General features: G+C 33.7%; 1 protein-coding gene across 1 annotated transcript; it reads right to left on the reverse strand.

Annotated features, from left to right (window-relative positions):
* Positions 1-16,897: 16,897 nt before the first annotated feature.
* On the reverse strand, positions 16,898-17,542 carry LOC148168935 (replication termination factor 2-like). The gene has a single exon (XM_088045379.1). The coding sequence runs from the start codon at positions 17,459-17,461 to the stop codon at positions 16,898-16,900; it is 564 nt and encodes a 187-aa protein (XP_087901505.1). The 5' UTR covers positions 17,462-17,542.
* Positions 17,543-19,489: the final 1,947 nt, after the last annotated feature.

Raw genomic sequence — 19,489 nt, forward strand, 5'->3', positions numbered from 1 at the left:
AATTTATTACTCGAAATCCAAAATCGTCGTTTTTTCCGTTCATTCTATAAATATAATAATAGTGCCATTACTTCACTCAATTTCGATGCCATCATTACTCCATCATCGTCCCATCATTATAGTTCACACTCATTATTAGCCCCATTAATTTCCGTCATGACTTTACCCATAGAACACTCAATTGCAGTACTACCTCTCATCATTGCCGTTCAAAATGATTAATTGTGATATGGAATGTTCAATAATAGAGTCATTACCACAGATGCTGATAAAGATAACTACCCAAACTTCTATTTATAAAAATATGAATCAATACAATTTAACAAAATTATTACCACCCACAATAATAATTATTTACATCGTGCGGCATTTGCTGGAGAGGGCGTAAAGTGTGATTCACAATTTGAGAACGCAAAAATCAATTCTTCAATTTATCTGAACTGGTTTAGTACGGCAGATAAAATTCCTTCTATTTACCTTAGAAAATTAAAACGCGTGAAACGAGGCGAGTGTATTATTCATTTCTTAGTCGGATGTGCTCGAGATGGTTGTGATTTATAAAGGGCTCATATTAAATAATTGTCGTGATGGTTGGTAAACGTTTTTTAATAAGATTATTGACGCTTTAATCCAGTCAAGTGACTTGTAGTAACCATTGAAATGTAAACCACATGTGCTCCCATCATGGGATCGTTGTAGCCAAAGGTTGTGTAAAAGCGACTAGTTGGTTGGTGAACTTGCAAACACGCGGTGTGTTTTATCGCGAATTACAAAGAACACGTGAAACGAATAAAATCGGTACGTTACTGAGATTTCTACAAAGTAAAACATTTGTGTGTGTGGATTTTTACAACATACTTGCAAAGGTAAGACGAATAAATTTGTAAAGTAATACAATGTCTTATGGTAATGAGAAACTTGCGGCAATTTGATACTTGAAATCTTTTTATTACTTGCACGCCAACAAAATGTGGAAAAAAGTATTGATCTTGTGCGACTTCCGATCTAGAAATTTCCATTTGTAATTAAAAATAAGTTAATTGAAAGTGCAGAGGTCAAACGGTTTGTCCATACACGTGGAATGCAAAAGCTACACGTCTCCACTTCTTTGTCATATTTTCTTCTCGCGGTTTTTTCCATTCCAAACCGCATTTTTGTTTTGGTTTGAGAATACTGAAGCTTACTTAGTTTGGCATTCCGTACATAAATTTCCATACGCCAGCAAAAATTCCAATATCATTTCCACACACTCATATTTTGTTAAAATGGGTAATTTGATCCTCTACAAATGAAGTTGTGCAAATGGTAAGACAACGCTTCGACAGTATTAATAAGGTATCTACATGGTTTCGGCGGTAATTCCAATTTTAAACAACTGTAACGAAGCATTTCCGGTCACATCTTCATATATGCATATGGATGGCTGCTTGTTCATTCTTTGTGCTTTTGGGTTTATTCTGGCGTTAAATATTAAAACGATTTTTATCAATCAACTTTACCATGATATTAATATTTCAAACCAGTCGTGCTTTTGGTTCCGATGGATTAAATTTTCTGATCATTTCAAAATTTTGAAAATTTTTGACTCAATAAACACTTCGAACTTGTTATTACTTTGTTAGTATAACGATGTAGTTACATCAAAGCCCACCTCTGAATAAAACTGCTTTATGGACCGTAAACCCCCACAACTAATTTCCACACTGATAAAAAGACGACTAATTAAGACATTTCAATGCTAAGAAAATTATCTGTTGTAACAATTCTCCATAGTCTCTAAAATTGCATAATTTAGCCACGAGAAACAAAGTTTGTTACTTTCAGCGGTCATTCACTTCCACACGAAGAATTTTCAAGACGTTTGAATTTTGATATAGGATAGAAACGTTTTGATGACGTCAAAAATGAGAATGCAGGTAGGATAAAAAGAAGCAAAGCCTCACGATTCTATTTAACTTGTCTGGTTTGTCTGGAGTTGCATCATGTTGTAATATAATTGACTTTAACACACGAAGAATAATTTACCTTAGTGCATTATACCACCAAAAGCAAACACATTATCAATTATTGAACCTCATACTGTATTAAGTTACAGCATACACATTGGATAACCTTTGTTTGGCAACAGCCTAGCTCATGCATAATGAAAATAAAATGACACAAGTCTTACTAGCTACCTTGAAATGACTATTAATAAAACGTACATAAAAAATCCCAATAACTCATTTAATTAGACTTCAGTGTAAATGAAAGTATTATATCACAACGTGCTTCAATGTTAACTAACAGACAGTGTTTCATGAAACTTGGAGGAACCAAAGAACGGTTTCTAATGAAAATGTCAGACCAAAACAAGTCATTAATCATAGTAAATGCGGTAATGTGCAGTGAAATCTTCAATGGTTTGTGGTAACTGATATTAACAATAACACAGCGCTGGATGTTTTTTTCGAGACGAACAACTCGTAACTGTAAGAAGAGGAGTGAAACGTAAAAATTTATGTGAAGGCACTGTTATAATTTGCTCGAGTGACACTCGATGACGAAGAAACGAGTTTAAACTATATGGAAATACCGGGCTGCATTATTCGAACTGGATTTTTAATGACAAAATGCTAATATTTTTGTTATGGATACCATAATTATAAAATTTTCTGTTTCTGCGCTGAAGTTTTGAAGTAAATTTATTTGGGATTGTAAAGCTTTCATTTTTTCCAATTCGTGTTGTGAAATAAATTTAATAGCATAAAACAAGATTTTATTAGGGCCTTCCTGAAATTTTTGAAATTCCAAAGATTCTAAATCTTTGGAGAACCTAAAATTTGTTATAATTTCATACTTTATGCACAATAAAATTGGAGCATTTCTATATTTCTTTTCTATACAAAAATTAGGCAATTTAATACAATTGATCAAAGTATCAAAAGTATCTCCATCCACCAAATTTAGTTGTTTATCAAAATTGTAGAATTTAGTTATATTTTTTTTTTGTTGATCCCGAAAATAGCTTCTTTTGTTACAAGTAAAATATATTTTTCTCGGACTAGGCAGCCGTGTTACAAACTCACTAAAAAAACATTCAAAGCTTTTTAGTATGTAAATATTTTTGTTTAGTCCTGAAAGTGAAAATTTCTAAAAGCAAACTTCATATACGTTGTATTATGGATCAAAACCCCCAAATTTTCTTATAGAGTTTGAAGATCTTTCAAAATTTTAGCACTTTTTTTGAAAAAGCATCCTTATAATTGTTTTAAAAGCTTTAAATACTAAATGCTAGTTTCAATATTACCACTAAAAGGTGTTTTAAAACACGAGTGCTGAATAGGACGAGTGCTTTTATTGTATATTATGTAACAAGTTTTATAAACGTCCCTTTAGTCATGAGCACATTTAGGCACCAGCGGAGGGAGTTTTAAAGAACGAGTGTCCAGAGTAATTTGTAAACGTGTTACATACTATATTTTTTCTACGACCTTAAATTACTACCATAATAAATATTGAAACTAAAATATGAAGTACCGACTTTATTGAAATTACAAAATTGGAGTTTTATTATCTGGCATTACAATTTCATCCGTGGCTAACTTCAACTCGTGATTAAAATGACGGCACTAACTTCAAACCGTAAAGCGAAAGTTTAGTCACGGATGACGCGATTTGTTTTAGATATCACTTAGCAATACTTAAATAAGTTGACGACTGTTTTTAAATACGGTCGTAGAAAAAAAATTATAAAACGAGTTTTCTATGTTATTTTTTCCAATTTGTTTGTTGACTACAACTTTTTACAAAATTTTTGGACGTTGCCTTACGGTAACGAAGATATTAACGCATCCAATGCGGAAACAGTCTGTTAACGCACTTAAAAACCACAGTAAATGAGGAAAACGCATTTTAAACTTTTAAATGGGTATAAAACTTGCCCGAAATTTCCAAAAGTGAAAGTTATAAACTTGCAAATTTTACATTTTGTTTATGAAAAACTAAAATTACTACTACCTACTACCTTTTTAATTAGAATTCAAGACGAGATTCTCTGAGCCCTTCTGCAGTTTCCAGGAGAACCATAAAAAATTCCATCTTTTTCCATCGAAATTCTTGTGGCCTGAAAAAAGTGGTGATTTTCTAAATGACTTTTAATTCACTAGTAATTATAAAATAATTAAAGATCCTGTTTTTCCTCGTTTTTTAACGATATGACAGTTCTAATTATAAAGCTCGTATAAAAATGAAACAACAGGCCAGACAATATGAATGCAATAATAATCTCTTATATCACTATAAACCGCTATAACAGAGTGAAATAAATAAAATATACGACAACACAACTATAAATAATTGCATTTATAGCCTGTACAAAATCGAAATAGCCTTTCAGGCCGTACATATTTTACTTTATGCTCGATTAATTAAATCTGTAAATATTTAAAAATATTCAAACACTGTATGTACAGCACGTTATGCGTGCTTTCCAGTCTTCAGCTAAATCCGTATAAAATAAACATCCCATTTTTTAAATAAGGGGGCGTGGCGATGGCGTGTCTGTATTACGAATTGAATGAGTGCACGATTCACTATTATGAATTAAAAATATCGAAGGTAATCCAAGAGATGTCAAAATCTGAAGAATTTATTAGCAGCATTTACAATCAGGAATAAATTATCAAGGATGATGACTCCAAATTTTCGACTGCAGAGTTTATAGCCCATAAACAAATCCTAAAAAACAGCCAAGCATTTATTGGATAAAGAACGTGCCCAGTTTTGCATGTGAGCCCACATAAACAAGGTGCTATAAACAAGAAATGTGGTTTGTTGTTACTCGACAATACGTGTTTTCAAAACAATAACGTGTACTTTGTTGAACAAGTGTAACGTGTGTTGAAGGGGTAAGAAGAAAACTTCTTCAACAGAAAACAATCAACACCAAGGTCGGGGACAATAAAATCCACGAGAAAATCTATATTGGTATTTTCGCATTTGCTCATTAGGATCGTGACTCATACTCATCAACGACACGATTAAATCGATTTTTTACTTTATAATCATAATCGAATTGTTGCTGCTCAAATCATATTTTGCATGTCCTTCAATTAAATAAAATCGTGTCAATAAACCCCGTTTGGCAACCGACCAAAACTACCAAACGCAATGAGGACAAATAACATTACGCCAATAAACAATAAATCAATCAACTCGTAACGATTTGAACGATACTGTCATACAGTTCTAATTTCCACGTAATTAATAGGTGAATATTTCAGTGCAGAGACTGAAAAGTGTGAACGAAAAATGTTGTGGGTGGAAAGGAAAGTTAAATGACACACAAGGACTGCGAGATTTTTTGTGTAATCGACAAATATGGAGTGCTTTTACCGTTAGTGTTGCATCGAAAGTGTTCTTTTTCTGTAGCCCACGTATTTCCGTGATTCATTTTAAAGAAATTAAAAACATGTAGTTTGGTGATGGAACAATGATAAGAATGGAATTGTGAAATGTGAAAAGTGGATATCTCGTTATCGGTTGTTGAAAATCCGTGCTGGAAACAACATTGTACTTGTGGTTTTTTATCTCTCGAGTGAAAAATGCTACAAAAGTGGGCTAATTTTTCGTACTAGTCAATAAATTTTAGAGGAGAATTGGCTCCTGATTCTGAATCCAAAGCCCGTTTTGCTCCATCGGGTCGATATTTGTAAAGTTTTGAGTTCAACACGTATTCAATTTTGCTTTTTCAACCAAATTATGAAACTCTATAATACTTCATTGAAAAGGTAATAAAACAAGCTTCCCAAAGAACTATAGAAGTCGCCAGTAGAGTCAGTTTTTGTAAAAATATTTGAGAAAAAACTTAATTAATTCGTTTTTGCAGAGAACTCCTAAATTGGAACTTCGAATTTTTAATGTTCTACGTCATTATAAAGGTTGAGATCTCTGCTTTCTAAAGCGGTGTTGAAAACGTTATTATCTCTTGCCATTTAGAAGATACATGACCAAGAATGTTAATTGTTAATTTTCGAAGATTTTGTAAAAAAATTAATTTGAATTTTGAATGCCCACAAAATTGTAGTTTTTCGATAAATTTCACGTTTCAAAATGATTTTACTAGAAGTTAAGATAGATTAAAATTTTGTAGCAACAGTAATAAAGCTGTTGCTCGATTTTTTTATACCTATTTTAAATAAATTTGAACACGTTTTCGTATCAACCTAGACGATTTTTTGCCTTCGAATGAAATTTTTGTATAAACTGATGAGATCTTCATGGGTTACTGCCGCCAAATAGTCCGGAAAAAAAGTTAAAATAAAGATACAAAAAATTAATTTTCAGTGACCACATTCCCATTTTGTGCTAAATTTCTATCAGATTGGCGAAGATTTGTGTTTAATAGTTGTCGATTGTTTTCCCCAAAAAATTCTAAACAATTTTCTTTCAAAGATTTTCACATTTTATTTTTTTGGACCATAAGCCATCGAAGATCTCTTCATCATCAAGAAGTTTTATATGTGCCTAGAAATTACGATTTTATAAACAATGACAATGATTTTTTAATGAAATCGTCAAAAAATAACAAAAGTTCTCATTTTTGGAAAAATTTGTTGGTATTTTGGCCTGAAATTTCTAAACGATAGGAGTAGCAACGCATTTGCCAGTGCGTCAAAAGGGCAAATTCTCAGTTTTGTAAATGATGCATTACAATATAAAATCGATATAATAATTCTTGAGTTAATGCAAAAATTATGTAAAAATCACTAAAAACTCAAGAGACATGAGACAACTTTTCAAAAATTTCATGGAAATTACTAACACTAGCAAAGCGTTTTATGGGTCGTTGAAAAGCCCATAAAATTGGCTTTCCAAAACACTGTCGAGCAATTAAATAACTTTGCGAGTTTTTAAGAAAAACTAAAAAATATAAATATTGGTACAGTAAAAAACCTACAAACCATGTTTCAAAAATATCTCTGAATCCGGACCTGATGGAGCTAAACAAACTCCAGATTTGGAATCAGGAGGATTTTCACTTTAAAAATAATTCTCCACTTTTTTCCAAAATTAGTTGACTAGTTTACTATTTTTCTCTATTCATTAGACAGACCTTAAAATTCTTTCAAAACAGTGGCCCAATTTCGAAATTTTTAGAAATTTGCATAAAACCCAAACGAAAAACGTTTCAGTGTTTGAAAAACCATAAATTTAATAATAACAATAATAAATTGTTGGATCATTTTTCAAATTACAACAAAATTATACAGAAAGTCTATTAAAAATGCCGGAAATTGGGAGAACGATTCAGCCAAGCAGTTCGTGACGGTTTTAAACTCCAGCGATTTTCTATGAATAAAATCACGATAAAACACATAATGACCTTTGTCAATTTCTGTGACGTCGACAGAATTCTTGGATTGGGAAGATAACTGTGAAGTGAAGTGGAAAAAGCAGATAACGTCATCTCAAAACTACTTAAATGACGTTGAAAGTAAGTAAATATCGTCATTGAAAGCACAGTAATTATTATTATTAAGAAATTTCGTTTATTTGCTTGATATCATTTAATATTTATCCAGCAAATTTTTAACGTGGAATAAAAATTAATTAATTTCGAAAAAATTTGTCAACTTGCACACTATTTGTTTGTATTTTTTGTTTACATTCTTCCATCTGAAACAACAACAAAACATTAAAAATCACGGCCATCAACTTTCATTAGACATTAACTCCAAATTATCTAACCATCTAACTTTCAATAGTAAGAATTAGCCAAACTTACCTATGGTGACACCATTACCAATGTATTATGAGCCGACCTACAGCTGGAATTGTATTTTAATGCATCTGGTAAACAAAATCCTGGTAATTAAGACCATGTGGCGCACTTATCTCCGTTAACATTTTTGCTCGTAAAATCTTAAGCGAAACTTAGGTGATACTAGAAAACGTAACTAATTTGCAAACAAATTACCTCATTTACGCAATTTTCAACATTTTTTAATGTCTAGACAAAAATTCGACGACTCTCACATCTGTCTCAAGGTTAGCAGAGATTTTTGATTCGTAAATAATTTTTTCTGGGATTTTCGATTGGGTGTCGACGTGACTGCTTACAGCGTTTTGAAAGCTCATAATAAATATTGTAATAATGACTAGACATTGTAGAAAATCGGTAAGAAAAATAATGAATCTGAAAGTGCATCGATTTTCAGATCGATTTATGTCGTATTGGTCATAAAACCGTCCATGTAATTTAACGAAACCTAAAGCCCGTTAAGCCGAATTTAAATGGCGGAATTATTTAAAACGCTCATTGATAATGAAATAATTATCATCAAAATTAATTACAATTCTGGTTAAACTAGATTCGCTGTAGGCCGCTTCAGTAAGATCTGAAATTCTTGATTTTAATTATGACATGGCGCTCAGTAACGCCACATTCGACAGAATAAAGCTAATTAGTAATGATTAAATTCCTTTGCGATAAATGAATGCGGGCGGGATTTTTTTGAAGAATATTCGCCATTAATGGGGAAATCGTCGGAATGTTTGTTGTGGAAAAAACGTACTTATATGGTACTGGGCGTAATAATTTCTGCAATAATTATCAAGCGATTGCTCTCGTAAATCCTGTTGATGGTGTTGCAATAGAGTAAACGACAGAATTCAAATTCCTAGTAGAATGTCCACATAAAGAGAAAAACTTGACCATGTGGAACTCGGTTAGTTGGAAATAGAACGCTCTTAAAAATCAATGTAATTAAGGCCTTTAAATTTCAAAAACCTATTAAATATTAAATATTCAATACAGCTATTTTTAAAGACACAAATCCTTGACTTGGCCGTGTTTTCCACTAATTACTTCACATTACTATAATTGCACTCATGGGTTATACTTGAACACAGTTCGATTTGTTTGTCTAGTGGAATGCGCTGTGAATCGAGCATTTACATTTATAATTTTATAATGCTATTGAAAGTGCTTACAATGGGCGACACTGAATTCTTTGTTTACAAATAACCATTTTCGAATGTATCTAGTTTTCTTATTACAATAAATTTTTGACGTAAGTTCATGTAATATGCATCCAAAGGAAGAAAATAAAGAACATTGTGATCTTTTATCTTTATTAGACGTGTATTCATTTCTGTGGGTTTAAATTACGGGAAATAAAGCGACAACATTTACAATTTTATCTTGTTTGTACCACTAATTGTCATCATTTACATCTTTGTTTCTGTGTTAGAAGAAAGAATGGCGAAACCCCAAAGGTGCGCGTATATTAGCTAAAAATCTCATCGACAGTAACTCTAGTACCTAACAATAAAGACTTTATTGCTTTAACTAGCTATTAACATTTAGAATTGTTTATGGTTATCTACAGCTGTTTGTAATAAAAGATTTATTCTGATAGACAAAATTATTTGCTTTATAAGATCTAATTAAAAAAAAATCGAGAATTGGCTATTTATGACAACCTTTATTAATAGTTATAAACTAATTTAAGCGCGGAACCAATCAAACAATTTTTCATTTGACATCTTATCGTACATCTGTGAACATTTTCAATTGAATTAGCACGCGTGGACTCATTTGAAGAGTGTTTAAACTGAAAGTTATACTTCCTCATGGCAAATTGAAGCTTGAATAGCATAGAAATTGTCTCATTATGTAATTTTTTTCATTCGATGAAGATTAGGAAAATATTCCTATTAGACGCAACCAGAGATTAGTTTTTATAAGATTTTATCTTATCATTAAAGTAGTGTTTTTGAAAAATGAAATGATATCTAACTATAATAGACAGGTATTTGATTTGTTGTTGCAAAGTTTAATTAGATTATCTATTTTTCACTTCAGTACTGACGTTTAAAATTGTGAAATTGTGTTGCGATATTGAGCATAACACTGGCAAGTAAAAGTAAATTCAGAATCTGACGGAAAATCTAAGAAAAATCTAAAATAGCGTAAAGAGAATGTAGAGAAAATTTAAAAAGAATTCACAGAAAAAAAAGAGAGAATTTGAGAAAAATCGTAAAGTAAATCAGAAAATCTAGAAAATTCGAAGAGAATCTGGAAAGTTCAAATAGAATCTAGGAATATTTTATTTAGAATTCATAGTACCTAAATTTGAAGAACCTAGGGAATCTAGATTATTAAAAATAATCAAAAGAACAATTGAAAAAGAATTTAGAAAAAAAAATAAGGATACATAATTTTCAATCGATAAATATTTCGACAAAATTTGTACTGTAGCAGTGAAAGTCATTGCTAAAGTAGAATTTCCCCTTGATTCTAAATCCGTAGCCGGTTTTATTCCATCAGGTTTTAGGACTCATAAAAAATGAGTTTTTTATTTATCAAACGTCTCTTCTAAACTATTTGTCCCACCTATCTGAAATTTGGTCATGCCTGAAATCCGCAAAATTTATTAAAAAATGAACTAAATTTTAAGGTTAATGAGAATTTTTGTCTATAAAGAGACAGGTTTTAAGACTGTATCTGCAAAATAGAGTTCAAAATGCATAAAATAATCAAATTTTATCAATATTCAACGGTTAAATCTGGAGAAATCAGCTGAAATGTGCTTAAAATCCGTAAAATCCGTCGAAAAGTCGACTAAATTTGAAGATAGATGTCGATTTTCTCTATAAACTGACGGATTTGTAAAATACAAAAAATACAAAAAGTACACCGCGTTCGCTTTTATTTTTTCAGTTTTGCTTGACAACGTGCAGAATCATAAAACTTTATAATACATCGTTGGAAATAAGTGGCCGGAAGAGTTAGTTTTTAGATATTTGAGAAAATCTGATGAAAATTTCGATTTTTAAAAACTGGTGTAATACTCGCACTCTTGCAAGAAAACACATTTGAAAAATTATAGTCGTACACAGTTTATTTTACACCTAAGGTGCTGATACGTTAATGGTATCTCCTACTAAACACAGTTTTAATTTTGGTTGAAATCTAATCATAACGTGCTTGAACTCTCAAAGCGCAGTTTGAAAAGATGCGAACGTCCTTTTTTCTCTGCCTAAAGCCAGGAAGAAATCGCATGCACATCCTGTGTTTATCTCAGACATTGTGCGTCCACAAATGCATAATGCATTCTTCAACAGAATTAGCGTTGATTGGGACATTAGGATGGCAGTTTTGTGCAAATTTAATTGCACGCTATTAGTCGGTATTTATGAGTGTGGTCGTGTAGAAATTGTTCATTACTCATTTCGGTTGAACGCGATATTACTCATTGCAGTTGATTCAGCGCGCTGTTTTCATTTTTATAGCCGGTACTGTCCTGTGGTTCTTATTAGATTAGAAATTTCATCTAATAAACTCGCAGTCGTGTAATTCATCTGATTGTTAAAAAGTTGAATTCCCGCCGACCATGTAAACAGATTTTATTTGTTCGTTATGCTGATTCATGGGATGCATGAAATTAATTTCGTTGAATGTAACATGTATAGCGAGGCAATTAGTACCCATCTCTGCGTCCCACTGTCTTCATTTTTTGTCTTGGAAAACACAAAGAATTTCGCCCGAAAACCCTTGCAAAACCTATTTTGGTTGCTTAGTTATAGCAAGATTAATGATTGAAATTTTAATGGGTTGAAAGAGGGTTAATTGTAGTGTAAAATAGATTTTTCGGTTCCGTGTCAGGGGCTCGTAAAGCACAGTATCGGAGTTTTGACATAAGAAACTCGGCGGCGATAAGAGGAGCCTTCGCCGGCGATAAGAAGGCATCCGCTGACCATCTATGGGTAAATATGGAAATTTTGTTCCTAATTAAACACAAACAATGTTATAATTGGGATATAATGGGCCATGTCACAGCACAACAAAGTGATTTTAAAAGTCGCTTGCTTATCGGTTTGGACGTTGTCCTCAGCGAGTTCTTACCCCACTTGGTCTGTTAGCCATATGCGCCGGCGCCAAATGCACATAGCTGGCTCCCATACGCCGAAAAACGACCAGTTTAGCCACTGACTTTCGTGGGTTGAGCGTTTTCGGCCTTAGTTTCGGCATTGAGTGACTTTCTCCAATTAGTATTGTGCTTTCACCCCATTTTTGTGACTCATAATTACGTGCAGCAAACGCCAAGTAAGTACCAGTGCGAAATTCAAATTTTTTGCAAGATCATCGCAGATGGCGCTAGTGTTGAAGATTTCCAAAAAATCAAAACAAAACGCGCAATTTGAGCGGCTCCAGTTTGTGTTATTAGCCTATTGTGCTTTGATCAACCGTATAATCCAACGAAAAATTCAATTCATTCTTCACAATTGATTATATTGTAATTGAATAAAACGGGGCATTATTGTGGCGGCATTGTTGCTTTCAACTCGAAATAGCCCCCCTTTTTCCCGGCAGCATCTTCATCCGCAATTAGCGCGTAATCGGCTGTGAAAAGCGCTTTTTCGCCGCATTTTCGAAAACAATTATCCGTGGTCTAGGTCAGTTCCACTTCCCACATTCATCCACTTTTGATCGAGCCCAAAATCTTTGAATTCACACAAACATTTGCATTTCATTTAGATAAATATTTAAAAAGTTTGAAAGCAAGGCAACTAGACATCTTGTTTGTTTAAGTTTTTGTGCGCGAGTATTAATTTTGTTTTGTAAATTTCTACTTTGTTTAAAATTCTCAACCTTGTATCACTTTTTGTTCAAAACATCGGCAAAGAAAGCGCCAGGTCCCGGTTTTCCCCATGTTATGAAAATTTCAACAATTTTACGACCTGTCACTTTCGTAGCCAATAGAAGGCGTTTTGAATAACGGCAGCACATTTGGCAAAGTTTCACGGTATGTTGAGCACTGTATCTTATTCTTGGAGCCTTCAGCAATGCGCTCTGCGCAAAATTTTAAACACTAATGTCATTAGAGAAAAAGAAAATGGGCTGAGCGGCGCACTTAACATTTGGAAAGGCTTCCAAATTATACAAGAATCGAATAAATATTTATAAATCCTAGAAATAATTTAGAAACGTGTTGCGCAACACGGCTAAACATCGTTGCATTTGCATATAAATTTACCAGATTTCATAATTATTTTAGTGAGAGTAACTCAGCTCTCGGAGTGTAGAAATTCGCCAAAGATGACCTTACTGTTTTTTTTTTATCCAGGGAGCGAATTTCCACACTCCTACTCACAGACCCATAATGGTATTATTGACTTGGAAATAATCATAAACAATACACTCCTACGGTCCTTTACGACAGCTCCACAAACCCATTCCGCAATAAATTTTGCATACAACACTGTATCTTTCTTTTTTTCCAGGTCCCAGCCCGGATTTTTCACATAACCCCAAATCCGGTGAGTGCAGCTAATTTCCTCGTGTAAAAGGACTGATCACAGATCGTGGCAACGGAATATATTTACGGTTTACGTAACAAGCCTGCCTACCTAACAGGTTTCCAGAGACAAATTCACCTGACGATATTTAATGACTTCCAAACTGCTTCAATAAGACGCTGTACTTTATAGCACACACGAAAAATCGTCGCAAAACCGAATTAACCTGCATCGTAAATTTTTCCAAGCACCCATTGAAAGCTGTTAACAATTTTACGCGATAATCGAAAACGAAGCCAGAAGGAGTTTTACGAGACGTTTTATGGGGTGAAGAAGCATGAAATTTGTTTAGGGCCGAGTTTTTCGCGTAAAAAACTAGATCTTGATTTTTGGGTAGAATGTTGCTTGGTCGGTGCAAAACAATGCTCTTTATTATCCAATAAAAACGGGATTTTACAATGTTAGTCTCATAAAAGTCTAAAATTGCTCGGAGTCTGTTCGGATTTGCAGCCGTCTAATTTAATTACGTCGTGTCTGTAATTACAGTTGGCCAGCACGAATGAACACTTCATTTTCTTCAATCATGTCGTGTTAACGTATTTGTAGGCTTGTTGCCATTTTTATAGAGCGTTGACTTTTAAACCGATGTTTATAGGGTAATTAATCAGACGATTTCGTTACATTTATCCTAATTACTTCAGGAAAGAAGCGCGAAATGACATCAAAACGAAATAAGTCAATTTACTTGATTGGGAAAATGATGATAATACACCACGGAAAAGAAAGGAGTAATTGCTGATGGTTTACCCAGACTCTCATTATTACGATTGTTTTAATTATTAATAAGCGCACGATAACCCTCCAAGTCCACATAAGGTTAAAGTAATTGCGTCAAAGCAGTAATTTGCTTATGTAAGTTATTTGGATCGATTTGCTTTTATCGAGACTTTAATCCACTGGGTGTTACCAAGAAATGCGACATTTATTACAACATTAGGAAGATCGCTCTTGACATTTCCACTGCAATTATTGTGGTTTTTGATGACGGCGTTGTCGCAGACTGGAATCTCTATGTAAATCTGATGTTGTTGCACGCCTACTCCTTCACGTTAACACGTTCTAGCAAGTGCAGTGTGGAATTAACGACAGTATTACAAATAGAAAAGCAATGTTTGTACCAGCATAATATTAACATTATCTGATTTTTGTACGAAAACCAAGAATTTGCTGCGCTGTGCTCACTCAAACTGACTCGGAAAATGGAGAAGATGCTGATACCAGTGATACCGACTTCCAAGGAGTACTGTTAACATCTTACCGGGCAGCATTAGATTACATTTTATACTTCTAATACTGTCAGGTAAAGATGTCCTCCGGGCTCCGACGGCGACGCCACCAGAAGCTAATTCGATGACAAACATTTGTGGAAACACGCCCTCACTTTAATTTTCCACACAAAGAGAAATGTCTTCGACCGAGCGATTCCTCGGAATACCGTTCGATAACGATTTTCGTGCCGTAATCACGGAAGCCATTCACGACTATAATTAAAATATCACTCAAATTACTTCTAAACAGTCTTCGTTCCCAATTAGTTTATTTTTTCAAACTGGTTATTAGCTCGGATTTGTTATTATTGTGGCTTGTCCAAACATGTCGCGGTAGTCGCTACACGTAAGTATTTCAACAAGTGGTCTTATGCAATGTTGCTTCGCCTAAACTTCACTTCAAATGAAGCGAAACACAACACTTTAAATAATGCTATAACCAGATAATTCAAACATAACTGCGCGCTTTTGGGCGTAAAAATTTGCAACGAGGTAATTTCGATCTCTTGTGATCCAAAAATGTGGTATTTTAGACACTCAGTTTGCAATGTCCATTCCTAACTTTTCGGTAGCAATAAAAATATTATTCTTTTTTTCAAACTCCACAAAACTGCTAAACAGCACATGAATTTTCCTAAGAAGACAGATGTAAATTTTACCTGGAAACTACATAAATTAAATCAATATTATGACTCAATAATACTGCAAGATATTTTTGGACGATTAAAATTATATGAAAATATGTTTTTTGAATATGCATCATAAAACATTAAAAAAGTTTGTATTATATGATATGGATCAAATGACAATACAAATGAATCAAGTGACTTTTGAAATGAAAATTTGGTATAATTGTAGTGTGCCACTCACTGCCCGTCATCATTTTAAAAAGTAACTTGATAAACCAGCGTTTTTTTCTCTTTTTTCAAACCCAATTTGCATTAGATTTTAAATTAAAAAACAGATATTTTTATGACATTTATTTTGAAAAAAAATTGAAATCCGCAAAAACTCAAAAATCGCTAAAAATTACATTTCATAAGCGTCACGACGCCAATCGAACCGTGGTAAAATCAAATTTTTAGGTTAGGTTGACGAGATTCAAAAACGTGTCATCGTTGTGGGAAGATAACTAAATCATTTTTTATGTAATTTAAGAATTTTTTATCAATATCATCACAAGTTTATTCTCGACAATTTGGTCGAAGAAGAAACTTGATATTTTGAACAGGTTCTCTTTACGGAATTGCCTGAAAATTCCGAATTATTAAACTATTATAACTTGCCGATTTTTTTTATATTATTTTTTTGTTTCGACCAATCGTTATAATTGTATTACAAACAGTTGAGTTTTCGAACAAAAATGATACCTATGAAAACAAGTCTGAAAACTTCCCCATAAGAGAAAAACGTTTAACATGGCCTTAACGCAAAAATACAATTCTTGAGTTTTATATATTTTCGATCGTTTGATGGCTAATTGTCGATCCTGTGCCGTCGACACGAAGTGCAATTATATGAAATGTCAACACAATGAGCAAGCACCGGCCCGAAACAGGTTCCATTAATTGAAAACCGCTTTAATGATTTTTCAACCATTCAGGAGTTTCAAAGAAGCGATTTCATCGTCGCCAAAAAACGACATTTTCCGAAATTACTCGCAAAATGAAGCGATTTTCAGTTTCCAGATGCACTCGGTAATAACAGGTTCACCGGAGGAACCTGTAATCAGTTTTGTAGAGCAAGTTTTATTTTAAATTGATTGATTTTGGACTTTCACCTCGCGGATTTTGACAAATTTTTGGTTCGTTGACCCGCGACAAGGTTGCCGGTTAGCACGTGTCTTTTATTTTCAAGTTTTCAAGATTCTGGACGTTATCGGGGGTATATTTAGACCAGTATCGGTGATAACCTTTTGCCTATTTACCATGATTTGAATAAAAATAACGAAAGGTCGTTGAAAATAAGTAATAAAGCTGATACGTTATCAGTGAGTAGTGATTTATTTAACATCGCTGTATAACAAACATAATTATTGAGCTATATTTGTGATAAATGGAGATAGTCTGTGTGGCAACAGGCTCATTTGTACCACAATTTGACTTTCTTCTAAATAAACCGTCACTCATTATAAACGACTTTTCATGTTGTTTGATAACTATGTAACACTGTACTGTTCTTTTATTTACGGGAAACATCCATGTGGTATCTCTACCGGATACAGACACATATTTTAAATGATATGACACGACATGTGGTTGCTAATGCGGTGATAGCACGAATCACTCATTGCGAATTTTCTCCAAACTTCTGCGGTTCTTCCTTCGTCGTTCCATTCTCTTCACCATCAACCCCTCATCCTCCGCGTTCAAAACCACGACATCCTCTTCTTGAAACTCCTTCTGACACTTCGGACACGTCTTAATCCCAATTTCTTTCAGTGCGCGTTCCGAGAAAACGCACCCACAACTCCACAACACTACAAACTTAAATTTTCCAGACATTTCCAATGCGGTCACTGGACAAATGTAGGGAAAAACGTCAATTTGATCGGTCCCTCCTTCGCGAAATTCAGGATTCCGTGCTAGTGTTAGTTCCACCACATCTTTCAGCCCCTTCACGTGTGGCGGAAGTGGGCTTTTGGTAATGATCGCCTCGATTATCGCCGATTTGTTGTAGAGTTTGCCCAAGCCACATGCCACGATGGGGCGTTGGAGGATTTGTTGGGTTAGATTGCAATATCTCCATTGGAAAATTAAATGGGAGGTTTGATCCCTCGTCTCGGGTTTCTGTTTGACTTTTACTAATTCGTTTCGGCGAGGAATAGTTCCGCCGTCGCAGCCCATTCTTGGATTACACTATTTGACTTCGAAAGAGGAAAGTTGTTTGGTTTGACAGAAGGAATTGTTTAAATATATCTGACGTACGTTTCTAAGGATTGCTTTGATTATGCCAAGGTAAACGCAACGTGATAAATAAAAGTAGGCATTGTTGTTAAAGCAAGTAGATCTTGAAATTGTGTACTTTAGCAGTGTTGGTTTATTTGGAATTTTCGCAAGAATGTGGACGTTGTTTTGATTGAATCGGAACGAGCTGCAGAAGCGAAGATAAGTTGAAGGCTGGTTATCTAAAGCAACCTAAATTCCTGATTTTGTCATTTCATGCGATTTCGAAACAAGAGCACTTATCGCCATTATCTGCAAATTTGTGACAATTTTAAATGTTAGTATTTTTCTATCTCTAATGGCGCAGTTTATTACTTTTATAACAGTTATTAATGCACCTAGGGAGCAATGAAGTCGACTTTAGGCGCGTCAAGGCCCGAAAGCAGTAATTTATAACCAACGACACGCATAAAAACTTTGCGACTCTCATTAATTTATTGTCCTAGTTTAAAACTAATGCATAAAATTCAGTTTCGACTGTAATTTTAGTCATGACGTCTCCAAAGATGCAACTTTACTTCCAATGTATTTAACGGTCCATAAAATGTTTATAGCCGTGTGGACAAAGGATACGAAAAACTTGATTTTCGAATTAAAAGTCCCTCTTCTCAATACTGTTAATTTTCAAAAATAAATTACAATGCTCCCTCATTTAACTACCTGTGCAATAAGCGCTAATAACAGTGATTCGGGGCATTCTTAATCATCACTTTAAAAGCCTGCAATTATCCACTAATAATGACTGAAAACTTTTAGCTGTTTTTATTGTAATTGGCTTTACATTTTTCAGATTTCATTCCATTCCATTGTGAAGTTCGTGTTGTGAATCATACATTAAAAATAATGCGGAAAATTGATTATCTTATTTTGATGAGCACTAAAAGTGTGTTTACTCAACGCAATTCTCACGAATTAAATTTGCCCATTTCTTTGTAAATTAGTTTTAAAAAAGCAAACGTGCGCTCGGTGCTAATTTGAAACCTCTTGGTGTTAACAATGTTTTTATGCAGTGACATAATAAGCGCAACTTTTTCTAGTCCTTGACTCCAATTTGGGCTTTTTTTGACATTGATTCCACCCTCGGTTTTTATAAAATGGCGAGCGCGAATTGATGTCATGTTGGTGCAATTAGTTGAAAATGTATTTGCTCGTCCAATTATACTTGCCAAAATTAAATTTAACATTTATCTCGTTATCCTTCACACATTTATATTCCGTCCTAATTTACTAGTGACTTAACAAATTTAAGGACTTGTCGTCTAATTGAAGAAAGTGCTATTTTGTATTTTCGATTTATGTAAAAGTGGTGGGTACTTTATTGCATTCTTTAATTGTGGCGTGGGATGCTAAACACGACAACAAAATTAAAATTATACCAAGTGCGAATCGTGTCAATTTTGTCATGTGTGCCAAATTAGGCGGAGAAAGTATGAAAATTGTCGCGTTTTACCGTACTTGTAATTGCTTATATGTTACTCAGTGACGGCGACTGACTAATAAATAAGTACTTTTCCGAATTTCGTATGCAAATTGAATAATTATTTTAAGCACTTTTCTTTACCTGACGATCGTCCTCAAATGTATTATTGAAGTCGTTTCAAGCATGTTCCGTTCTACATGCATTACGTTCAGTGTGTACTTATAAAAAATTCCTAGAATATGAATTGATTGGAAAGACAAACTAGTCCTCCGTTTCAACAGAAAATAGGAACGGGAAAATGTCAGTTATATAAATACCTACAACTGATAATATCTCATCAAATTATAAATCGGCATTCTCCCCGTCAAGCTTTTGTGTGTGGGCTTCTTTGTGGAGCGAATACTGAAAAGCCCAATTGAGTATGAAAGTAAAAAGTTTGTACGTAATTTCACTGTACCACCTCTACTTTAATTAACCTTATATTGATTAATGGAAAAAAGAACCGATTA

The sequence above is a fragment of the Gnatocerus cornutus genome, chromosome 9, assembly GCF_029298725.1.
Source record: "Gnatocerus cornutus isolate USDA-ARS CGAHR chromosome 9, icGnaCorn1.1, whole genome shotgun sequence".
Lineage (NCBI taxonomy): Eukaryota > Metazoa > Arthropoda > Insecta > Coleoptera > Tenebrionidae > Gnatocerus > Gnatocerus cornutus.